Genomic DNA, 26,476 nt, shown 5'->3' with positions numbered 1-26,476 from the left:
TCTTGCTCCTCATTCAGATGTTCTTCACCGAGCCCTACCTTGCCCCTCCCTGATCGAGATGCTGGATGGCACAGTGAAGATGGTGTCCTTTAACATGGTGAAAATCCTGTAACTCGTACACCACTCCCTGACAGTAAGCATGCAGGTGCAGCAGGCAGTGAAGGCGGCAAATATTATGTTGGCCTTCGTAGTGAGAGCAGGGATATCGCTGCAATTAAACAGGGCCTTGGCGAGACCCTGGAATAGTGTGCGCAGTTTTGGTCTTACTGGAGGATGAAGGTTCTTGATATCGACGGATTCCTGGCATGGCTGACGTACGAGGAGAGATCGAGTCAGTTTGGATTATATTTACTGGAGCGCATAATATTTACTCGGGGGGGGGGGGCAGAATTCATAGAAACCTATAAAACTCTAACAGGGCGAGACAGGGTAGATGCAGGAAGGATGTTCCTGATGGTGGGGGTGTCCAGAACCAGGGGTCAACGTCTGAGGATACGGGGTAAATCATTTAGGACTGAGATGAGGAGAAATGTCTTTACCTGGAGAGTGGTCGGCCTGTGGAATTCTCTACCATGGAAATCAGTTGAGGCCAAAACACTGTTTTCAAGAATGAGTCAGATATAGCTCTTGGGGATAAAGGCATCAAATGAGATAGGAGGAAAGCAAGAACAGGTCACCGAGGTGGATGATAATCCATGATCATAATTAATAGGGAAGCAGGCTCGAAGGGCCAAATGGCCTCCTCTTATTTCTATGATGGTACAGGCAACAGAATACAGCTGGGGGAGCACAATTTTGTTTTTAAAGAGATTGCTAAAGTTACATTTTAAACCATGATCTGGCTGGTGAGATTGATTTGGATTTTTAATAGGCAATTTTTTAAAAATCCACTACAGAGAACCACCATTTGGCTGACAAAGATCAGAGTTTCCTTGGAATGGTGGGGAGAACTGGAACAAACTTCTTTTCACTTTGTGCACGAAGTTGCTGCAGGATTAACCCTGAGGATTATTTGCCTACTTTCTGAATAATTAACAATCGTTTCTTTCTCCCCCCCCACCCCCACTTGATTACAATGCACCCCGTGTGTTTCTGTGTGTGCGTGTGTTTTTCTGTGTCTTTGTGTGTTTCTCTGTGTTTTCTGTGTCTGTGTTTTCTGTGTCTGTGTTTCTGTGTGTGTTTTTCTGTGTGTGTGTTTGTTTCTGTGTGTGTGTGTGTGTCTGTGTGTTTCTGTGTGTGTGTGTGTGTGTTTCTGTGTGTGTGTGTGTGTGTTTCTGTGTGTGTGTGTGTGTTTCTGTGTGTGTGTGTGTGTTTCTGTGTGTGTGTGTGTGTTTCTGTGTGTGTTTCTGTGTGTGTTTCTGTGTGTGTGTGTTTGGGTGTGTTTGTGTTTGGTTCTCTGTGTGTGTGTGTGTTTATGTGTGTGTTTATGTGTGTGTGGTTCTCTGTGTGTTTGTGTTTCTGTGTGTGTGGTTCTCTGTGTGTGTGTGTTTCTGTGTGTGTGTGTGTTTCTGTGCGTGTGTGTGTGTGTGTATTTCTGTGTGTGTGTGTTTCTGTGTGTTTGTTTTTCTGTGTGTGTGTGTGTTTCTGTGCACGTTTAGCATCTGGTTGTGATTATCTAGGTGGACGGGAGCCAACACTTTGGAGTTTGGCTGTTATTTGAATGCTGGGAGAAGCAGCCAAGTCTCCCAACATCTGGTAGATTTGGAGGGTGGGAGGGAGTTGCTAATCAGAGCTGCTGCTTCCCTCCTGCCTGCTAAACACAAAATGTGCAAAAGGAAATATATCTTGAATTACCAAGCTAATTTGGAAACATTACTGTGCAAAATTACACAGCGTAATGTAGCAGACGTGTGTGTGTGTGTGTGTGTGTGTGTGTGTGTCCCCTCCCCTAAAGACTAGAATTAAATTTACAGAAGGCTGATGAACTCAATATCTGACAATGTAAACTTTGTGGGGGGGATGCGTTTGAGGGGATGGACCTTATCGTGTTTGCACACAGACACAACACAGCTTTATCTCCATCTGTTCCTTTCGGTCACTATTTTGGACAATATATTTCAACAACAACCTGCATTTGCACAGCGACTTCAATGCAGCAAAAAACATTTCAGGGCACTTCACATGAGCGATAATCAAAGCCGCTTGTGGAGATATTAGGACTAGTGGTCAAAAGTTCTTTCAAGGTGCTGGGTTTTAAGAAGCATCTTAAAAGGAACTAAGAGGTGGAAAGTTTTGGGGGGGGGGGGGGGGATTTCAGAGTGCACGGCCCAGGGAGTTGAAGTCAGGGCCTCCGGTTGTGTTGATCAAGGTGGTTTCGGAAATATAATGTACAGCCATTTTATATTGCTGCTCTTTCATTAAAAAAAAATGGATCCCTCTGTCCGCTTACAGTAGCAAAAGCAGCAAGTGTATTTAAGGATTGCCACCATCTGTGTGAAACCTGCCCCATGGCTGCCTGTGGCCCTAATACAACCATTCAATAATATTGCAGCTTTAGAAAGATGCAAAGTACGAGGCCCACCCCCACTGCATAATAGTGGTCCCAACACATACAGAGTAAATACACCCCTGGACTCCACTGGCATTCTTCCTGCAATCAGCCATTCCCAGCATGCGACTGGCAGAGAGCCCCGCAGAGCAATCACCCCAGCTGCTCTCTGGACTGAGCACTGAGACTCCTGCTTGGATTGCAAGATATACAAACCAACAACACGGCCATGAGCGTCTTGAGGCCCCGGGTCCCTTCACTGCCAGGGCCCTGCATTATTAAAAAGGCCGAGATGCATTTGGCATTGAAGATTGCAAACAATACCTGTACTCTGCGCCCCAGCCTTTAACAAAGCTCATTCGGATTGTGCACATCCTGGTCAGCTGGTACACCGCTTCAAACCCCTGGTTCACTGACTGAGCCAGCAGGGCTGCGAACTCCTGGTTGTTAAAGATCTTGAGGTTGCAGCCTGTTAAGGGAGAGGGTAAACTCATTGCAGATCAGAATGCACAGCACCTGCCAAAAAAATGCCGTTCTCCTCCAACAAAATTTCAACCCCACCACCCTGATTCCAGCTTGCAGCTCCCTGCCAAGTACTTGAGTTTGCCTATTCAAACCATCTAAACCTCTTGATTAAGTGCCAACCTGTAACTCACTCTTGGGTAAATGTTATTCCAGTAATAAAGCATCTAAACCCCTTGATTAAATTCTAGCCTGTAGCTCACTCCTGGGTAACTGTTATTCCACTTATAAACCACCTGAATCCAGCCTGCAACTCACTGTTGGGAATCTGTTATTTAATAATATGAACCGTCATACCACTTGCCTTTAAATCTAACATTTGTTCAGTAGTTTGCAACAGTTCCATTAAGGAGTGCATCAGAAACCCCACAAGGGTTGTTAAGTGGATTACGAAACCAGTCCCAGCACAAATTAAGAGATGGATTGTGTCTTTGACTTACATTTGCGCCAATTATGACCTCAGCACTCAGGAACATGTAGCCCTGGATCATAGTCTCTGCCCCTTCTCAAAGAACAGAGTAAACTCGTGTGTCACAAGGGACTGCACGCCACTCGATTGTACCACTGCCCAACGCAGCGAGGCTCAGTGAGGGCGAGAATTATCTGTCCGGTCATATTTCTATGCAAGAATATTTGTGAATAACCAGCAGGGTAGTAGAATGAACAGAAGCGCTCCTCTCCCCTGCTTCCACCATCGGCCCACAAGTTTCCTTCCCCCGTTTGACAGATGGCAGCATACGGGAAATCCACTCCGTCGCAGTTACCTGGCGGGATCTTGCAAACTGTCGCAGGGTGCCACCCGTAGCGCTGGTTGCAGTTCGGACTCTGAACAAAGATGGCACTGTCGCTCAGGCATTCGGCAAAGACCTCTCCCCCAATGTAGTATAGCCTGACTCCCCTGCCTGGAATACACAGGATACACGGACAGTCAAAAACACAGCTCAAGGCAAAGCATGGGGCCTTTTCGGCATTGCTCCACTTTAAACAGTGGGTCCTTAAAAGAACCCAGCTGCATTAGACATCATCCTTTTGTTGACAAACCCCAAGTGTGCAAACTTGAAGAAACCATAGAACATACAGTGCAGAAGGAGGCCATTCGGCCCATCGAGTCTGCACCGACCCACTTAAGCCCTCACTTCCACCCTAAGGGCAATTTAGCACGGCCAATCCACCTGACCTGCACATCTTTGGATTGTGGGAGGAAACCGGAGCACCCGGAGGAAACCCACGCACACAGGGGGAGAACGTGCAGACGCCGCACAGTGACCCAGCCGGGAATCGAGCCTGTGCCCCTGGCGCTGTGAAGCCACAGTGCTATCCACTTGTGCTGCCTATAGGGTTGATAATTAAATATTTGGAAAGAACTAATATGAAATCTAAGTGAGATAAGAAATAAATTTTTTTACTGTCTTCAAAAGGCCTTAACATATCCTCATAGAAATGCACACATGCAGACTTAATTTCAGTGGCTGACCCTGAACTCCTGGAGTGTCCTGGGATTGGACCTCACCTGACCTCGTCAGCAGCTGGCCAAATTTAGTCTGTTCCGCTGTCAGAAGCTTAAAACAGGCCCATGCAATGGGCCAATAATCTCTCCTGTGCTTGGCAGCAGTCTTTGTCATCAAACCACAATCTGATACACAAGACTCACCTTTCAGCGACCTACTCATCACTAATCTTAATTTTAATCTTTATTATTGTCGCAAGTAGGCTTACATTAACACTGCAATGAAGATACTGTGAAAATCCCCTAGTCGCCATACTCGGCACCTATTCTGGTACACTGAGGGAGAATTCAGAATGTCTAGTTCACCTAACAGCATGTCTTTCGGGACTTGTGGGAGGAAACCGGAGCACCCGGAGGAAACCCACGCAGACACGGGGAGAACGTGCAGACTCCGCGCAGACAGTGACCCAAGCTCAGGAATCGAATCTGGGGCCTTGGCGGTGTGAAGCAACAGTGTTAACCACTGTGCTACCATGCCGCCCATTGCTACTATGTAAATGGATCTTATTAACGTGGGCTGAGAAACTGACCAACTTTTGACCCTGTTGTTCGAATAGACGGCTTTCACTAAGTGAATACTGCATTGCCATAGCCACAAGAGAGAACACCTGCACATCCCATAATCAGGTGAGCTGCAAAGTGAGAAAGAGAAAGGTAATAAAACAGTAGACCAGAGGGAAGAGGAGAATATGTGAAGTACTTCTTGATTGTTCCCCATGTCCGAGACTGACATAGCTCGTCGCTTCTAATCACCTGTATGCTTTTGGCTCAAGGTAATGTTTCAGGTGAACAACTCTTGATTTGAAATCTGACAACTGTTAACTTTTCTGTTCTCAACAGTTCTGATACAGGTGTGTTTAATGGGAAGGTTTGCCCAAAAACACCTGCGCAACAGCATCTCTTCATCACCTCCTGTTGCTGTGCCACATTTGAAAATAGGAGAACTACCAACCATTCTCTGCTTCGCTTACATGCCGACACAGGAGGAGTTCTGCTCATAGGTCGTCTCCCGTCAGCACTTTAAAGTATCAAATTAAACAACTGGAAGAATGCTGGTGAGAGAACAGTTCTCTTCCCTGAGGGAAACATAACCCCCTTTTTAATTAGAAAGGGAGGGATGGCTGCAGTTGATTTAAACAATGAGACATACAGAAAGAAAGAGCTTGCATTTATATATTTAATGGCCAGTCGATCTGTTTTTGGAGATATTGGCTGAGGGAGGAATGTTGGCTAGGAATCCAGGAGAACTCCCTGTCCTTCATCAAATAAATATCCCCCGTCAATATTTGACCATTCATTCAATAGATGTGGGCATCAATGCCTAGGCTGACATTTACTGTTCATTATTAGTTGCCCTGAGAATGTGCTATTGGAACACCTCCTTTAACCACGGCAAGCAATTTGATTCAGCCAAGGCAAGCAATTTGATTCAGCCAAGAGGCTTGCTAGGCCACATCAGGCACCAGTTAGAAATCAACCACACTGGTGTGAGGCAACAGCATAAACTTTTATACTTCCTTTAGATATAGTAAAGTACCTCCAGGGACTTTACAGAAGCGTTAACAAACTGAGTCTGATACGGAGGCACATCAGGAGATGTTAGGACAGCTAGTCAAAGGTTGGGAGTGGGGGGAGGAATCTGACCTCAAAAGTGCAGGCTGGTTACCGTGCACTGTTCAGTGCCTGGCGCAAACCCCATTTCGGGGCTCTCCAGCAATTCTCTGAGAATTGAAAAAAAAATGACAATTTAAAGACCGAGGCATTGCTCAACTGGCAGCTAAAGTAGGTCAGTGAGCAGAGCGATCATGACAGAAGGGATGTTTGCCATCTCTTACTGCTGGTGAGGACATGGCTTTCACCATCTCTGGAAATTAAAATCTACTATCCCAGTTACTGCGTACAGGGAGGCACAGGCTGGGGGCAGCATTTCCTCAATGGGGAAATGGAATCTGCACCATTCTTTGTGCCGATATCGCTCCCCACTCGTTCACCGAACTATTCGAGGGACATGGTCCAATGTTATTGCCGCTCTCCACCCTGCCACCTCAGGCAATACCTTACTCTTTGTGTGGGGACCCGCACACTCCACTGCATCACAGCTGAGTCCAGCCTCATCTTCAGCAATACCCAGGTGAGGACATCACACAAACCTTTCAGCTGGTTAATTTGCTCATTCTCAAGGTACAGACCCTCAGCTCGGCCACACTTGAAATATTGCGCACAATTCTGGTCGCCACACAGCAAGAGGGTGTGGAGGCTTTGGAGAGGGTCAGAAGAGGTTCACCAGGATGTTGCCTGGTATGGAGGGTATCAGCTATGAGGAGAGGTTGGATAAACACGGTTTGATCTCACTTAAATGTCAGAGCTTGAGGGGCAACCCGTTAGAAGTTTACAAAATGATGAGTGGCACAGACAGAGTGGATAGTCAGAAGCTCTCTCCCCCCCCCCCCCCCCCCCCCCGACCACCAAGGTGGAAAAGTCAATCAAGTCAATTACTAGGGGACATAAGTTTACCGTGCAAGGGGCAAAGTTTAGAGGAGATGTGCGAGGGAAGTTGTTTTTTTTTTTAAACAGAGGGCGGTGAGTGTCTGGAACTTGCTGTCGGGGGAGGTGGTGGAAGCAGGTATGATAGCGATGTTTAAGAGCCATCTTGATGATACATGAATGGGATGGGAATAGAGGAATCCCGCAAGTGGAGAAGGTTTTAGTTTAGGCAGGCATCATGATCGGTACAGGCTTAGAGGGCCGAAGGGCCTGTTCCTGTGCTGTACTGTTCTTCGTTTGTTCTTATATTTTGGATACTAGGGGTGAAACATGATTTTGATCAATTGGGCCAGTGGGCCGGTGAGTGATGGATAAAGTTTGGTTTGGATAAATATGGAGTGATGCAATTTAGTAGATCAAATCAGGGCAGGACCTATTCACGTAATGGCAGGGAGTTGGGCAGAGTTACAGAACAAAGAGATCTAGGGGTACAGGTTCATAGCTCCTTGAAAGTGGAGTCTCAGGTGGACAGGGTGGTGAAGAAGGCTGGGTTTTATTGGTCAGAATATTGAATAGAGGATTGGGACATCTTGTTGAAGTTGTGCGGGACATAGGTGGGACCACACATGGAATAATGTGTTCAGTTCCGGTCACATTATTATAGGAAGGATATTGTTAAACTAGAAAGAGTGCAGAGGAGATTTACGAGGATGCTACCAGGACTTGATGGTGTGAGTTATAAGGAGAGGCTGGACTTTCTTCCCTGGAGCGTAGGAGCCTTAGGGATGATCTTGTGGAGGTCTTTAGAATAATGAGGAACATCGATAAGATAGATAATCGACATCTTTTCCCCAAAGGTGGAGGAGTCTAGGGGGCATAGGTTTAAGGTGAGAGGGGAGAGATACAGAAGAGACCAGGGGGGAAATTGTTTCACACAGAGGGTGGTGAGCATCTGGAACGGGCTGCCAGAGGCAGTGGTGGAGGTGGGTACGGTTTTGTCCTTTGGAGGGTGGTTAGATGGTTACGTGGGCAGGGTGGGTATACAGGGATATGGGCCAAATGAGGGTAAGTGGGACTCGCTTAGTGAAAGAAACTGGACGGCATGGACCAGCTGGGCCGAAGGGCCTGTTTCCATGCTGTAAACATCTATGACTCTATGAATCTTCGCAAGCCGACCACGTGATGATTTCAGGTAATGCAACGCAAACCACAGATGAAACCCAGGACTGTGCAGAGCATTTACCCCCTGGAATTTGGCCCACCACTAAATAACGTGTGTGAAGTGGGCAGCACGGTAGCACAGTGGTTAGCACAGTTACTTCACAGCTCCAGGGTCCCAGGTTCGATTCCCGGCTGGGTCACTGTCTGTGCAGAGTCTGCACGTTCTCCCCGTGTGTGCGTGGGTTTCCTCCGGGTGCTCTGGTTTCCTCCCACAGTCCAAAGATATGCAGGCTCAGTGGATTGGCCATGATAAATTGCCCTTAGTGTCCAAAAAATGTTAAGTGGGGGTTACGGGGATAGGGTCGATACGTGGGCTTCAGTAGGGTGCTCTTTGTAAGGGCCGGTGCAGACTTGATGGGCCGAATGGCCTCCTTCTGCACTGTTGATTCTATGATATCTTCTATCTATGATAAGTGACCTTGCTTCGCCTCAATGGCGCCGTCATCACACGCTAGTCCTTAGCTAGGGCCTAACGTTATCGTGAAGCAAAGAAGAGCGAGATCCCCTGGAGGAGGAACCTCACTCTGCTGTGGTGTGTGCCGTCAGTTCAGGCTTTATTATGGGTTCACGCTCTCAGATTAGTGTTGGTGCTGAAACCACAGTGTGAATCCCCCTTAACCACAAAGTTGCTGAGGTGACACGGTCATCTCATGGCAACAATTACAACTTGCAATTGTACAGAAACTGCAACATGGTAAAGATGGTAAAGGCATCCCACGGAGCTTCGCAGGAGTGTAAGTGACAAAGTCTAACACCGAGCCATGCAGAGAGATATTAGGGGAGTGTCAAGGGAATAGGTTTCAAGGAGAGAGAGTTGGCGTAGGGGTGGGACAAGCAGCTGAAACCACAGCTGCCAATGATGGAGAAAGAATAAATCGGGATTGCAGAGAGGCCAGACTTAGAGTAACATAGGGGTGGCAATGGCGAGGTTTCATAGCACGGATGAGAATTTTTAAATCAAGTGTGTTGCTAGACCAGGAGCTAATGTAGGTCAGTGAACACAGGGGTGATGGGGGAATGGGCCAGACTGGGCGAGGATGGCCGTTTTTTGTCCCTGAAGGACATTAGTGAACCAGATGGGTTTTTGCGACAATGGTCTTCATTAGACTTTTAATTCAGATTTTTATTGAATCAAATTTCACCATCTGCCGTGGTGGGATTGGAAGTCCCCAGAGCCAGGGTGTCTGGATAATAATAATCTTTATTATTGTCACTCGTAGGCTTACATTAACACTGCAATGAAGTTACTGTGAAAATACCCTAGTCGCCACTTCCGGCGCCTGTTCGGGTACAAGGAGGGAGAATTCAGAATGTCCAATTCACCTAACAAGCACGTCTTTCGGGACATGAGGGAGGAAACCGGAGCCCCCGGAGGAAACCCACGCAGACACAGGGAGATCGTGCAGACTCCGCACAGACAGTGACCCAAGCTGGAAATTGAATCCGGGTCCCTGGCGCTGTGAAGCAACAGTGCTAACCACTGTGCCGTCCAGGTATTACTAGGCCTGGATTATTAGTCCAGTGACAACACCACTAGATGCTACGCTTTCCATTCCCCTTGTTGCGAGTCAACGTGGTAGGCGGATGGTCAGTCAGGAACGCATGGGAATTAAGCATCACCCATGTGCAATGTGTAGGTGTTGTGTATGAGGGCATCATTCTAAAGCCATCAGGAAGAATTACAAGAGCCAATGCAGTCCGTTACCAATGTGCCTTCTTGTCAGCTCCACTGCTGCATTTCTGTTCACGTTTGACAGCAGCCCCAAGCAGAAGCGTTCGGAGTTGGATGGATCAGTGAAGCCATCCACTGTGAGAGAGGGCTGTGAGGCGTGGAAAGTCTCCCCCACTCTCTGGTTCAGTTCATAGTAAGCGATGGAGCACCAGAAAGCTGGCTCACAGTAGGTGACCGGCTGCAGGTCTGCAAAAGAGAAGAACAGAACGTTTATGCAATAGACGAGACCTTCAAATAAATGTGCTGCTTTACTCCTTCAAAACCCAAGTTTCAACGCCCAATTTGTAAGAACGCTACCAATGTCCTGACCATGCCACAAGTTGCTCTTGGCTTCTCATTTTCCAGTGTTCACCTTAAGAGTCACAGAGTCGACAAACGAATAATATGAGGTTTCAAACCATTGCCGTCCAATGGAACGGGCCATTCAGTCTGCACTAGCCTATATCCACAAGTTATCCAGGTCACTTCCAATTGGCCGTGGTAAACTGCCCCTTTTGGCATCAAATGATACGCAGGTTAGGTTCTGGGTATAGGGCTGGGTGGTGGGCCTGGGTAGATTGCTCTTTCGGAGGGCTGGTGCAAATTCAATGGGCCATATGGCCTCCTTCTGCACTGTAGGGATTCTATGATTCTCCTACAATCTCTCCCATAACCATTCATATTTCTCTTTTTTTGGGCAGCACGGTGGCGCAGTGGAAGCACTGCAGTCTCAAGGCGCCGAGGTCCCAGGTTCGATCCCGGCCCTGGGTCACTGTCCATGTGGAGTTTGCACATTCTCCCTGTGTCTGCGTGGGTTTCATCCCCACAACCCAAAGATGGGCAGGCTAGGTGGATTGGACACGCTAAATTGTCCCTCAATTGGAAAAAATGAATTGGGTATTCTAAACTTATCAAAAAATATATATTTCTCTTTTTTATTCAGCAAATCCTCCTTTTAAAGATTTCTCAGACACTGTTTGAACAATGATTAGCAAAAGAAAATTACGAATACGCACCATTCTTTGTCAAATCTCCCCATGAATAACATTTTGTGATCATCTTGAATTCATGCCTGCTACTTACTGATCATTGGGAACGGTCCTAATAAATCTTTCGCTGATCAGCTGCAATGAAAGAACTTTCATAAAAGGTAGGCGGCACAGTAGCACAGTGGTTAGCACTGTTGCTTCACAGCGCCAGGGTCCCAGGTTCGATTCCCAGCTTGGGTCACTGTCTGTGCGGAGTCTGCACATTCTCCCCGTGTCTGCGTGCGTTTCCTCCAGGTGCTCTGGTTTCCTCCCACAAGTCCCGAAAGACGTGCTATTAGGTAATTTGGACATTCTGAATTCTCCCTCAGTGTACCCGAACAGGCGCTTCGGAATGTGGCGACTAGGGGCTTTTCACAGTAACTTCATTGCAGTGTTAATGGAAGCCTACTTGTGACAATAAAGATTATTACTATAAAATGCAGTGACCATTTATGCACAGCACTAAGGACCCGGGTTCGATTCCGGCCTTAGTCATGGTCTGTGAGGGTTTCCTCCGGGTGCTCTGATTTCCTCCCACAGTCCAAAGATGTGCAGGTTAGGGGGATTGGTCATGATAAATATGCAGGGTTACGGGGATAGGACGGGAGAGTGGGTCTAGCTAAAGACCTCTTTAGAGGGTCGGATTGCTCTCCTTACGTACTGTAGGGATTCTATGGTTCTGAAGATCCCACAAACTGCAATAACAACACCACCTGCTCAATGACATTAATTGTGGGTTAAGTATTGGCCAGAAAATCTAGATAGTTCCCCTACACTTCTTCAAAGCAATGGTCATGAGATCTTTGCTAGCGCCTGAGGAGGCAGATAGGACCTTGGACAAAAAAAAAAGAGCTGAACTCCAGGGGTGAGGAGAGAGTGACTGCCCTCGACATCAAGGCAGCATTTGATCAAGTATGACATCAAGATGTCCTTGTAAAACTGGAATCTGTGGGAAAGCTCTCCGTTGGTTGGAGTCATACCTGGCACAAAAGGATTTTGGTTGTAGTTGTTGGAGGTCAGTCATTTCAGTCCCGGACACATCACGGCAGGGGTTCCTCAGGGTGTCCTGGGCCGAACCATCTTTAGCTGCTTCATCAATGACCTTCCTTCCAACACAAGTTCAGAAGTGAGGATGTTCGCTGATGATTACACAATGTTCAGCACCATTCACGTCTACTCAGACACTGAAGCAGTCCATGTACAAATGGAGGCAGCCTGCCTCCACTTCACCTGATGAAGGAGCAGCGCTCCGAAAGCTTGTGATTTCAAATAAATCTGTTGGATTTCAGCCTGGTCTTGTGAGACTTCTTACAACCCAGTCCAGCACCAGCATCTCCACATCACGTGCAAATGCAGCAAGTCCTGGACAATATCCAGGCTTGGGGCTGACAGGTGACAATTAACATTCTCACCACACAAATGCCAGGCAGTAACCATCTACAATAAGAGAGAATTAAACTATCACCCCATGACATTCAATGCCTTAACTGTCACTGAATCCCCCAGTATTGTGCAAATGCAGAATTTTAAATAGAACCTCTGTATTGGAATAGGAACATTTGGCAAGTTAAGGATTAAAAGCCTGGGTTAGAGTGTGTTTGACTGCAGTAGTCATGTTTTTCAAAGAATATTGTTTTGCACAACCAGAAAGCTTTTAAGAGACAGAAGTGAAATTGACTATCATAAAAGCCAGGACTAATGTACTGTTGTTTGACCGAGGGGGGGGGGGGGGGGGGGGGGTCCCTGGGAGTTAAGTTATCAGCCTGGGGAGATTATATTATTGGTGGGTGGAGCTAAAGCATTCAGACACTTTGAGAAACATTTTGAGTTGAGTTCTGATCTGACCAACCCCCCAGAACACAAGGTATTTTGCTCTCAGAGTAAGATAGTTTAAAAAAGATTAGTTGTATTTAAAGCAGAGCAGACTTGTCTGAGGACAAAGGGGAAGCTAAAACTAACCAGTTGAAACATTCTTTTGGAAAATATGCAGCTAGAGTTTACAGGGGTTCTAACAGGAGCCAAATTCGTTCTGGAAAGAAAGAATCACAGAATCGCTACAGTGCAGAAGGAGGCCATTTGGCCCTTCGCGTCTGCACCGACCCCCTGGACGAGCACCCTATTGTGGCCCCCGCCCACGGCCTATCCCCGTAATCCCACCTAACTGTTGGACATTAAGGGACAATTTAGCACAGCCAATACACTTAACTGGCACATCTTGGGACTGTGGGTGGAAACCAGAGCACCCGGAGAAACCCACGCAGATATGGGGAGAAAGTGCAAACTCCACACAGGCGGTCTTCCCCCCCCACCTCACCCCCACCCCCAGCTGCTGTAGATATTGGAGCTAACCACTGTGACACCTTGCCGTATTACCCTGTGCCATTGGGATGTAGAACGGATTGAGGGCTGTATGTTTTTGTTCTTGTTGTTTAATTGGAACAGAGATAGTAATTAAGGATGTTTATTTACTGTAGCTAGTAGTATTGTTTAAGGGGTAATTATAAGCTATTTTTGGGTGTGATGCATGTGTTAATAATAAAGTTTTGTTTTAAAAATATCAAATTCCTATTTCTTTGTGCAATCACTCCTGGAGCACAGTATTTATTCCTCACAGTCTTACAGAATGAACTAAAAAATATTGGGGTTTTGGTCCAGTACCCTAGCCACTGTTGGGGTCTGGTCTGGCATTATACATCCTGGGGTTTACCATTGACCACAAACTGAATTGGACTAGCCATATAAATACTGTGGCTACAAAAACAGGTCAGAGGCTGGGAATCCTGTGGCGAGTAACTCACCTCCTGTCTCCCCAATGCCTGTCCAGCATCTACAAGGCACAAGTCAGGAGTGCAATGGAAGTCTCTTCCCCTTCCACAAACATTCACCCCGCTCCAGCACCGACGCACAATAGCAGCAGTGTGTATCATCTACAAGATACACTGCAGGAACTCACCAAGGCTCCTTAGGCAGCACCTTCCAAACTCATGACCACTACCATCTAGAAGGACAAGAGCAGCAGATACCTGGGAATCCCACCACCTGGAGGTTCCCCTCCAAGTCACTCACCATTCTGACTTGGAAATATGTTGGCCGTTCCTTCACTGTCACTGGGTCAAAATCCTGGAACTCCCTCACTAAAAGCACTGTGGGTGTACCTACACCACATGGACTGCAGCGGTTCAAGGCAGCTCACCACCTCCTTCTCAAGAATAATTATGGATGGGCAATGAATGTTGGACTAGCCAGCAAAGTCCACACCCCAAAAAAATTAATTTTTGAAGAATCCAAAACAGCTGCAGAAATTCACGATGTTGCCGAACTGCATTACAGCATTACTTTTTATTTTTGAATTCTCTGTTTTCAAAGATTCAATTTGCCGTAGATAGTCTTATCTACTTGTGCTGCCTTCAGAGTGTTCACTCCATTCAAACTTCTTTTCCAGGGACCCATTTTTACCAGCAGGCCGACCTTCGCGACCCACGTCGGCCGAACTTCGCGACCTACCATCGTCGCGACAAGAGAGCCTGCTTGGTCCTCACAATCTCACTTGCTTTGTCATTCAATGTTGCATTTCTGTGTGGGTTGTCCATCAGAGGTCCTGGAGCTCACACCAGCACTGCTTTGTCCTGCCGTGAACTCTCCTGCGAAGTTCTCGCCGGCAGATTCAGTTGGGAGATCCTGGGCCTGTGTGTATGTCTCTGGCTCTCTCTCTCTTGCTCAGTCCAAAAAGATCCATCTTCAGTTCTTCACACAGTCCTGTTGATTTCTTGCTGGCTAAAAAACGGAGTGAGCTCTCCTCGGTAATTTCCCGCCCAGAGTATGTTACGTCAGTTTACTGGGCGTGTGAACTGCTCTCTGTTACTGCTTCTGACGGGAAGATTAATTGATTTAAAAAAAAAAAAAAATCTGCTCCTGGAACAGCGCGCTGACGTCTGGAGGAGATGGTCTGTCCCACTGGGCTCCGAGCCTGCGCACTGCTACATCCGGCTGAGTGGGCACGCACGCACAGGATGGCCGGCATTGTTAAAAGTCAGCCACGGCCTTTAGGCACTTCTTCACGTGATCGGGAACGCCGCGACTGATCGGCAAGGTCCCAGGTTCGATCCTGGCTCTGGGTCACTGTCTGTGTGGAGTTTGAACATTCTCCCCGTGTTTGCGTGGGTTTCGCCCCCACAACCCAAAGATGTGCAGGTTAGGTAGATTGGCCACGTTAAATTGCCCCTTAATTGGAAAAAATTAATTGGATACACTAAATTTTTTTTTAAAGAAAAAAAAAGGACGATATTGATACACTCTGGAAAAAAGATATTTGTACAGATGATGTGGAATCTGTCTGGGTGGAGTTAAGAAACATCAAGGGGCAAAAAACATTCGTAGGGGTGGTATACAGACCACCAAACAGCAGTGGTAATATTGGGAATAGCATTAGACAGGAAGTCAAAGACGTCTGTGATAAAGGAACATCTGTGATTATGGGTGACTTTAATCTGCATATAAATTGGGTGACTCAAATTAGTCACAGTACAATAGAGGAGGGATTTCTGCAGCAGATTCAGGATGCTTTTCTGGAGCAATACGTTGAGGAACCAACAAGAGAACAGGCCACCTTGGACTGGGTGTTGTGCAATGAGAAAGAATTAGTTGGTAATATAGTTGTGAGAAAACCCTTGGGGGGATGAGTGACCATAACATGGTAGGACTATTTTTCACGGTGAATAGTGAGGTTGTTGATTCTGAGACCAGGGTGTTGAACCTCAATAAAAGGTAACTATGATGGTATGAGGCATGAGCTGGCAATGACAGACTGGGAAATATTACTGCAAGTAAGGACCGTGGACAGGCAAGGGAGGCTTTCAAGGAACGAATAAATTAACTCTGGGGTAAGAGTAGAAAGGGAACCGTGGCCAAACCATGGCTTACAAGGGAAATTAAAGATAGTATTAGATCCAAAGACGAGGCATACAAATTAGCTAAAAAAAAGTAATTGACCTGAGGATTGAGTTTAAAATTTAGCAAAGACAAACCAAGGGATAGGTTAAGAAGGGGGAAAATACAATTTGAAAGTTAACTGGCAGGGAACATAAAAAACTGACTATAAAATTTTCTGTAGGTATGTAAAGTGAAAAAGATCTCTCCCTCTCTCACATCTCAATCTTTCTCCTCTCATCGCTCTGTCACACCTCTCTCTCTCTCTCGCACACCTCTCAATCTCTCACTCGCACAACTCTCAACCTCTCTCTCTCGCACACCTCTCAATCCCTCGATCACACTGCTCAATCTCCCTCTCTCGCACAACTCTCAACCTCTCTCTCTCGCACACCTCTCTCTCTCGCACACCTCTCTCTCGCACACCTGTCTCTCTCGCACACCTCTCAATCTCCCTCGATCACACTGCTCAATCTCCCTCTCTCGCACACCTCACAATCTCCCTCTCTCGCACACCTCTCAATCTCCCTCTCTCTCACACCTCTCAATCTCCCTCTCTCGCACACCTCTCAATCTCTCGCACACCTCTCAATCTCCCTCTCTCGCACACCTCTCACTCCTCTCACACTGCTCAATCTCTCTCTCGCACACCTCACAATCTCCCTCTCTCGCACACCTCACTCTCTCACACCTCTCACTCTCTCTCACACCTCTCAATCTCCCTCTCTCTCACACCTCTCAATCTCCCTCTCTCGCACACCTCTCACTCCTCTCACACTGCTCAATCTCTCTCTCGCACACCTCTCAATCACTCTCTCTCGCACACCTCTCAATCTCTCTCTCGCACACCTCTCAATCCCTCTCTCTCGCACACCTTTCAATCTCTCTCTCACACACCTCTCAATCTCCCTCTCTCGCACACATCTCAATCTCCCTCACTCGCACACCTTTCAATCTCTCTCTCTCGCACACGTCTCAATCTCCCTCTCTTGCACACCTCTCAATCTCCCTCTCTCCCGCACACCTCTCAATCTCCCTCTCTCTCGCACACCTCTCAATCTACTTCTCTCTCGCACACCTCTCAATCTCCCTCTCTCTTGCACACCTCTCAATCTCTTTCTCGCACACCTCTCAATCTCTTACTCGCACACCTCTCAATCTCTTTCTCGCACACCTCTCAATCTCCCTCTCTCTCGCACACCTCTCAATCTCCCTCTCAATCCCTCTCTCTCGCACACCTCACAATCTCTCTCTCGCACACCTCTCAATCCCTCTCTCTCGCACACCTCAATCTCTCTCTCTCGCACACCTCTCAATCTCTCTCTCTCGCACACCTCTCAATCTCTCTCTCTCGCACACCTCTCAATCTCTCTCTCTCGCACACCTCTCAATCTCTCTTGCACACCTCTCAATCTCCCTCACTCTCGCATATCTCTCAATCCCTCTCTCTCGCACACCTCTCAATCCCTCTCTCTCGCACACCTCTCAATCTCTCTCGCACACCTCTCAATCTCCCTCACTCTCGCACACCTCTCAATCTCTCGCACACCTCTAAATCCCTCTCTCTTGCACACCTCTCAATCCCTCTCTCGCACACCTCTCAATCTCTCTCGCACACCTCTCAATCCCTCGCTCTTGCACACCTCTCAATCTCCCTCACTCTCGCACTCCTCTCAATCTCTCTCTCGCACACCTCTCTCTCTCACACACCTCTCAATCTCTCTCTCACACACCTCTCAATCTCTCTCTCGCAGACCTCTCTCTCTCACACACCTCTCAATCTCTCTCCCTCACACTCCTCTCAATCTCTCTCTCGCACACCTCTCAATCTCCCTCTCTCGCACATTTCTCAAACTCCCTCTCTCGCACACTTCTCAATCTCACTCTCTCTCTTGCACACCTCTCAATCTCCCTCTCTCGCACACTTCTCAAACTCCCTCACTCGCACACTTCTCAATCTCTTTCTCTCGCACACCTCTCAATCGCCCTCTCTCGCACACTTCTCAAACTCCCTCACTCGCACACTTCTCAATCTCTTTCGCTCGCACACCTCTCAATCGCCCTCTCTCTCACATCTTGCACTCTCTCTCTCTCTCTCTCTCTCTCCCTCATACCCCTCAATCGCTCTCAAACACACACTTCAGTAACAGCTGCTACACATTTGTTTCTGTTCAGAACAGCTGTTCACAGTAGAATGCAGTTACCCAGCAGAATGGGTGATCCCCATTTTAGAATAAAAGTTCCAGCTTCCACAACAACAGATATCGGTCTACAATCTCTTCCTTTGCACTCGTCCCTCGGAAATTACCGAGCCAGGTTACAGCTGCGCAACCCAACAGCTCCTCACACAAGATGACAATTAGTTACATCCGAGGCGAGGAAGGAGGGTTGTTAAAGGCGGACAGGGGTGGAGACAAGTTTCAAATGGAGGGTGTATCTCAGGAAGACACACACTCTTTCACAATCACGCACTTGATTACAGATGCTCACTCAATGACAAAGCACATACTGCCCAACAGGGATCAGAAGCAGCAACCCTGGTTGACGTTTAAACCATATCCAGGAGGGGCTGGTTTAGCTCACTGGGCTAAATCGCTGGCTTTTAAAGCAGACCAAGCAGGCCAGCAGCACGGTTCGATTCCCGTACCAGCCTCCCCGGACAGGCGCCGGAATGTGGCGACTAGGGGCGTTTCACAGTAACTTCATTGAAGCCTACTCGTGACAATAAGCAATTTTCATTTCATTTTCAGGTGTGTCACTTGATTCAGAATACCTAGAGGGGTTTGCTACACCAGGCAATGCCACCATCTCTGTGCGCACTGCAGTGTGGTACAACAAGCTGTCCTGGTGAGCATGCAAGCAGAAAGAAAAATTGGACAAAGATAGACGCACGCTCGTTTCACATTTGTTACTGCAAGTAATGAACAGGAAGTGTAGTATTTCAGCCTGGCCTTCTGAGTCATCACGCTTCAGTGCAACATTTCCTGTTTACGTTTTAAACTAGCACTGCATCTAGTTCACTCCACTCACACACAAAAACCTGACCTTCCTCTCCTGCAGCTTCTTGTAACTACCTGGACAGCAAGTGTCCCCCAATCCAGTCCATTTACAAACGCATCCCAGCCAGAGCGGACAGGACGGTGACCAGGAGCTGGAAGCAATTGTGAATCTTCCTTTCCTCTCCCCACTCCAAAAGGTCACTGAAACCAGCTGTTAACGGGATGTTAGCAATGCCAGCCAGGTCAGCATTTATTGCCCATCCCTTGTGGCCCTTGAGAAATTGGCGGTGTGCCATTTCCTTTAACCACTGCAGTCCTTACTCAGCCATTTTAAAGGGCAGTTAAAAGTCAGCCGCGTTGCTGCGTGTCTGGAGTCATGTGCAGGCCACATCCATGAAAATTCCCTCCTTTGAAGAAACATTAGTGAACCAGATGGTATTTTACCACAGTTCAATATTTTGGGAATCATCATTGCTGAAGATACCAGCACTTTACATCAGATCCAAGATTCATTAACTAAATAAATTTTACCTCTGGATCAACTCTGAAGCATTAGCCTGGCCTCTCAATTACTAGCCCAGTTACATTACCGCTATGCTGCTGCCTCCCTTGCACTTGCATTGGGGCTAACTTTCCAAAACGCAGACTATAGATTGACCCGGTGACCTTTCGCGCGATTAGCATCTTCATTAATTGGGCCCTCGGAGCAGGTCAGTGTGACTTCTCCCCAAACAGAGAGACGGCGGGAACAAGAGCTGCCAGGCTGACCCGATGATCACACACCCAGCCCCGCTGCAATGGCCCAAGGCCCACAGCAGAGAGAGAGGGGAGACAGCAGGGGCCAAGGAGGTCCAAAATAGGAACGAAATAGAAAAGAGCGGGGAACTATTTCAAACGGCGTGATGCCAATGTTTTGACAGCTGGTTATCTAAGGTTCCACTTTATTGCAAGTGTAAATTACAACCACAAATATAGTAAATGTTCCAACATGTCATATTATTATCATAGGGGACAACAGTCGAGCAGGCCAGAGTTGTAGCATCTCAAGAGATTGCCAAGGCTGCAAGATGGTATTTTCAGGTAGTTTATGAAATTAATCAGAACATTGAAAACTCTCAATCCGTGGGGAGTTTCTCTTTCCAACACCATTGCCCTTCCCACAGAACCTAGCGGATAGATGAGAGTTGGAGAGAGTGTGGGATTTGGCACCTCAAATTGGTTTTACCGCTTGCTACTCACAAAAGGTTCACCAAAAGTCTGGAAAAAGTAGCACTGCCACCCCCAATAAAACAAAGTGGACAAACAGAGCTCGTCTTAATCTGTAATGTGCTGGAGTCAGCAACACAATAATGCGGGGAACCCGCAAAGTACATCTTGTTCTTTCTGGACATGGTTAGAGTTCAAAATATAAATTTCCCCCATGTCAACATGCATGTTACTTTTAACTCCAGTCCCAATTAAACAGACCTAGCCCACGTACGTTGCAAGAAGCAATAGTTCCCAGACTTCAAGCCCTGCCCAGCAGCAGTTGGCAAAACACAGAGCTGCCCCTGAAGCCTCCCTGCTCAGTCGCTGCTGTGCAACATCAAACAACAGCCTCTTGTTCACCGTGGGACGGTATACTGCAGCAGCATTGAGTCATGACAGGGAAACAAAGCCTGAACCGTGGGCCGGCGGCCAATGTAAACTCTATGACCCGGAGGTGAACTTGCAGCCTGGCGCTCGGATTTTCTGATCACTCGAGAAAGGCCAGCTCTGGAGGGATGCACCACCGCCTCCCGAAGCTGGTCAGTGAGATGGGGCTGCAAATCCACGCTCAGGCCCCAGATTCACGCTAAGCCGGACACCATCAGGGAAATCAGGCCATGTATGGGACAATTAAAAAGGAAGACTCGCATTTCTGTCGTGCCTATCAAAGCTTTGGGGATGGGGGTGGGGAGTAGCAGACAGCTTTACAGAGAGTGAAGCACTTTTTCGAATGTAATGTGGGAAGCAAAGCATCAAGGCTGTGCACAGCAAGCCCCCACAAACAACTATGAGGTAACTCGAGAGGTACTGACGGAGGGATAAACGTGGGCGGAACAGCAGCACAGTGGCTAGCACTGTTGCTTCAAGCTCCAGAGTCCCAGGTTCGATTCCCTGCTGGGTCACTGACTGTGCAGAGTCTGCACGTTCTCCCAGTGTCTGCGTGGGTTTCCGCCAGGTGTTCCGGTTTCCTCCCACAGTCCAAAGATGTGCAGGTTAGGCGGATTGGCCATGATAAATTATCTGTGGTGTCCCAAAAAAAAAAAGGTTAGGTGGGGTTACTGGGTTACGGGATTGGGTGGAGCGCTCTTTCCAGGGGCTGGTGCAGACCTGATAGGCCGAATGGCCTCCTTCTGTACTGTACATTCTATGATGAAAGCAAACTGCCCTGCTCCTCTCTGAACAACGGCACTGAATTTTTAGCTTCACCCGAGAGGGTAGACGGAGCCTCATGTCACATCTCATCCAAAAGATGTGCACCTCAGGCCGTGCAGCACTGGGGAACAAAAATCGTGCTTCAAATCTTTGAAGTGGATGTTGAACCTGGGCCATTTCGTCTCAGAGGCGCGAGAGTGTTAGCAACCGAGTCGTGGCTTAGGGCTAGCCAGCTGAATCCAAGGCCACGAATGCTGGAGCAAAGAAAACAAAGCATGCGCAAGAAGCCAGAATTATAGAGGCACAAAGATCTCAGAGGGGCGAGAGTTTTAAATACAAGGTGTTGCCAAGACTGGGGGTCAGCGAGGGCAAGGGTGATGGGAAAATGGTGCTTGGTGCGAGCGACTTTTGGCTTCAAAAAGAGGAAGGAACAAACTGTATCAGAAAGCATGTTTGTAAGCACAATGAAGAAGAATAGGAACATAATGCCTTTGAGGACAATGTAAAGGTACCAGGAACCTTGGGACCGAGTCTGTGCCGGATTTCGGATCTTGCCGGATTTGGGTTGATCAGTTCAGGCTGGGTCATGTCAAGGGTCGCTCTGACCACTTGAGAGTGCGGAGCAAACAGGCAGACAAAGCCAATATCTGGTGACGCACCAACGCAGCACGAACAAGCCGGTACGGCACAGTAGCTTAAAAGAGTCCCGTTTTCAGACATCAGCAGATTTCAGGTGGTTGGATTTGAGACACTGTACCTGTGCTCAGTGTTTTGTCAAACGCATGCGATGCATTTGCACTACGGCATAGATTTATTGAGACTGCATCCCTTCAGACCCACCCCTTGACCAAGCTATGAAGAAAAATCAGTGCAAGTTTGAAGAAGCGCTTACTTCTGTACTCTGATCCCATGTCTGCCTCAGTCAAGAGGTATGAAGATTAATCCCATCTTTTAGGGCAGCACGGTTGCACAAGTGGCTAGCATTGTGGCTTCACGTGCCAGGGGTCCCAGGTTCAATTCCTGGCTTGGGTCACTGTCTGTGCGGAGTCTGCACGTTCTCCCCGTGTCTGCGTGGGTTTCCTCCGGGTGCTCCGGTTTCCTCCCACAATCCAAAGATGTGCAGGTTAGGTGGATTGGCCATGATAAATTGCCCTTAGTGTCCAAAAAGGGTGGGAGGGGTTATTGGGTTACAGGGATAGGGTGGAAGTGAGGGCTTAAGTGGGTTGGTACAGACTCGATGGGCCAAATGGCCTTCTTCTGCACTGTATGTTCTATGTTCTTTCACACCCAATCCTGGTCTGACAGAAAGCACATAGCACTGAAACAAGCCGTACAGCCCAAGTGGTCTGTGCTACCATTTATGCTCCACCTCTGATCTCACCCGATCACCAGACCCTCCCTTTGTCCCTCATGTACTTATCCAGTTTCCCCTTAAATGCATCTCTGCTATTTAACTCAGCTAAGCATTGAAAGTTCCTCATTCTGGCCAATCTTTTGGGAAAGAAGCTCCTCCTGAATTTCCCTATTGAATTTGAGACTGACTATTATTTCTTCTCTAGGACTTCTTTGCGTCTACCCTACCAAACCAGTAAAACTTCATTCTTTCAATCATTGTATTATGAGTTGATTCAGCTACAGGAGCACTTACCCAAGTTGCTGTGAGTGGGCGACAAGGGGTTTGGTGACAAATCAGCCGTAGAACCTAAGAAGAGACAGTGATCAGGATCAAGGCTGGGAAAAAAATCATTTCTTTACAATATGTTTCATTTGATCAACATTGACAGAAAGACTTTCTTATAGGTCTTATTTCAATGAATATTTCAGACATTTGCACATTTAATTATGAAATTGATAACAATGTCAACAGCGGTATAATTCAAAATGCACAATGTCCAAATAGTTTTATTTTAAAGGAATTGGCTAACTTTATTGCTCGTGTCTGCTCCTTCAGTCACCACCTCACATCTCCCACCATCACTTCTGTTAGGTAATCACAAGTTCTGGGTATTTTTCACCCTCACTCCCACCTACACTACAGTTTATCATTTAGCTTTCGCAATGAAGGAACTACTTCAATTTAACTCATCGCACCTTTGAGAAACAAAAATAAATCCGACCAACTGGGAAGAGGGTTGAGCATTTCCATTTAAAAAAAGGTTCAGTTTTTTTTAAATATTACTTCTTTCACGGCACATGGGGGTCACCGACAAGGTCAGCATTTGTCACCCATCTCGAATTGCCTATGAATTGGCTTTCTAGGCCATGTCAAGAGAGTTTAAAGAGTTGCTGCAGGTTTGGAGTCACACAAAGGCGAGACCAGGTGTAACATGGCAGATTTCGTTCCCTAAAGGGCGCGAGTGATGCGCTTCTTTTTTTACGACAATCAATGGGACTTTCGTAGACATGGTTATCGAGACGAGCTCCCAGATTTTAATTAGTTGAATCTTATTGCACCAGCTGGGGTGTTAAAGGATTGTGTTGCTTTGAAAAAAAAAAAAATACACCTTAAATGCTTTTGTTATAGAAATATTGGAAATGGGTGGAGGAGGCGGGGTGCTATTTTACCGATAGTCATGCATCATCCAATTGAGTGCTTCATTTCTGATTGGTTTGTATGGTTTGTAAGGTGGTCAGGAAGTCATGTGATGAAGCCTTCAGGAATATCATAGATCATAGAATTTACAGTGCAGAAGGAGGCCATTCGGCCCATCGAGTCTGCACCAGCTCTTGGAAAGAGCACCCTACCCAAGGTCAACACCTCCACCGTATCCCCATAACTCAGCAACCCCACCCAACACTAAGGGCAATTTTGGACACTAAGGGCAATTTATCATGGCCAATCCACCTAACCTGCACATCTCTGGACTGTGGGAGGAAACCGGAGCACCCGGAGGAAACCCACGCACACACGGGGAGGATATGCAGACTCGACACAGACAGTGACCCAAGCCGGAATCGAACCTGGGACCCTGGAGCTGTGAAGCAATTGTGCTATCCACAAGGCTACCGTGCTGCCTGGTATGGTCAACCAGGGTTGGCAACTCCATTCCAGAGAAAGCTGGGCAGTGGATAATGGGGTCGGGGGACAGATTACACCGGGCATTGCACAAAAGAACTGTCAGATGTAGAATAAAGATCCTTCAACTCCGTTGCCAGAAAGTCCCTTGTGCATTAGGCATAAATCTGCATTCCTGGGCAGAAATGCAGCGTACTGCATCACCAGTTCCCGCTTTCTCCAATTCAAGTAGCATTATGGACTATGGCTACAAAGACACCAGTTAGAATACTTCTGTACTCAACAACTGGAGTTGGTCAGTGACGCACCAACTGCTCTCTCTCCTTAGATGGGTCTTTGAGATTTGGCACATGACTGCCCCATCACACATTACCTGTATCCATGCTATGGTTCATCTGATGGTCACTGGTTTCCCCATCCTCACTGATATAACCTGGCGGTGGAGTCTCTAAACAAGAAGAAAGAGGAAGCACAATTTGTAACTGTATCAATGCAACATTCGGATCCACATCTCGAAGATCAAGGTTGGGTTAAACGTTGTTTGAGCTCAAGCTTCATCTACAGACTCAATTTCGATGATGGAGGGCACCAAAATCTGGAGTCCAGTCTTTTCCCAAATTGGTGCCTTTCTGTTGGAGATTTGGCACTTAGGCCATTAGTTATCTGATGGTTTCTGCCCTTTAGCAGAATTTCCAGTTTCATCACACGACAAATGACAAATACAAAGTTCAATATGACCCCATTATATTTAGATACGCGGCATCCTAAAACTGTTACTTTACATAGTCAGCCTTGGTTTACAGATGATACATTGAACAGATTGGATTTAGTAATCTACATTTAAACATATATGTTTGTTTAAATCATTCACATCCAGACTTAATACAATCGGTCTTGTGCATCATGCGTAAAATAACTGAACGCATTAGTTTAAAACAAGGTATATCGTGGTCAAAGACTTCTTGAGCCCTGGGCATCCTCTGGATCTGGCTCTCGATCTTCGATTTTAGAAATAGTCTCAAATGCATGCTCGAAATATAATCCAACAGCCTTGGGCAGGATACACCACTGTGCACATAATCTCGTGTCCTTCTTCCACCCACCTCCTTTTTTGTACACTAACTGCATGCTAATGATAATATTAGAGTGCTGTTTGCAGTTGTTGAGCTTGAACCTTGGTTTAAAACACGCAATGCGAATCCTGAGAATTTGAGGCAAATCAAAAGTCTGGAGATAGCTGCAGCTTGAAAGTTAAAACAGACAAATGTTTCTGGGCGGGGGTCCTTCATAAGAACAAATCTGATTGAGTTGAAAATATTCATTTAAGTTTTGAGGTGTTGGGAGAATGAATTACACAAAAAAAAAGAGATGGGAGGTTGTAGTAATCCACGGGAGGCAGGAGTTCTGTCACCGCTCCAATATTTATTTACAATAACGATATTACAGGAGCAGCTACAAACAGTGCTGCTAGCAGTCCAGTCAACTTAAGACTGGCTCACAAAGCCTACACAGGTGCTTATAAGGGCCCCCTCAATGAGCTATCATTGAGGGAGCTCATACTCCAATTGGCCAACCAATAAAGCCAATTGGAGTTCATTACAGAGGTAAAGGTGCATCACAGTCACTCCTCCGTGATGTAATATGGATAGTGGGGGTGATGTAATATGGATAGCGGGGGTGATGTAATATGGATAGCGGGGGTGATGTAATATGGATAGTGGGGGCATGTGTAAATTGGAATAGGCTGTTGTGATGTCTTACTGAACAGAATTGCAGTCGACACTTGTTCATGGTTTTGTACCCAGTGTGTACATTCCACCTTGCACAATACAGCAATTAATTTGGCTCACTTGCAGCCCACTTGCCATTGCCATGGATACTGACTCTTTGTAAACTTCAGGTCCACGGAGAATGGTCACTGTCCAGACATTTCTCATGGATGAACTCCGACAGACAGTGACCGCCTTGGCATCGGGGAACTGTGATCAGGGACAGCGCACCCTGACTCAGTCACCGTGGTGGGGGGAAGCAGACCCCCCCCCCCCGCCCCGGCCAGGTAGATAAAAGCTGGGACCAGGCTGACGACATAGATGGGGAAAGCCATAAAGATAATGGGTGCAACAATGATCCCAGTGAGCTATCGACAGCAATCCGCTTAGCTGCCTTTAGTGGTG

The 26,476-nt window shown here is 47.1% G+C and overlaps 1 protein-coding gene across 1 annotated transcript in view; it reads right to left on the bottom strand.

Annotated features, from left to right (window-relative positions):
* The window catches only part of smad3b (SMAD family member 3b), a 119,079-nt gene that overhangs the window by 3,835 nt on the left and 88,768 nt on the right, over positions 1-26,476 (bottom strand). Inside the window, exons 4-8 of the mRNA XM_038813310.1 lie at positions 24,676-24,750; positions 22,935-22,988; positions 9,928-10,140; positions 3,775-3,912; positions 2,813-2,957 (exon numbers count right to left, since the gene is read on the bottom strand). Coding sequence (XP_038669238.1) covers positions 2,813-2,957; positions 3,775-3,912; positions 9,928-10,140; positions 22,935-22,988; positions 24,676-24,750 — 625 coding nt within the window. The remainder of the gene's footprint in view (positions 1-2,812; positions 2,958-3,774; positions 3,913-9,927; positions 10,141-22,934; positions 22,989-24,675; positions 24,751-26,476) is intronic.

Source organism: Scyliorhinus canicula, chromosome 12 (genome assembly GCF_902713615.1).
Source record: "Scyliorhinus canicula chromosome 12, sScyCan1.1, whole genome shotgun sequence".
NCBI classification, from domain to species: domain Eukaryota; kingdom Metazoa; phylum Chordata; class Chondrichthyes; order Carcharhiniformes; family Scyliorhinidae; genus Scyliorhinus; species Scyliorhinus canicula.
This window is presented reverse-complemented; position numbering and strand designations above follow the sequence as displayed.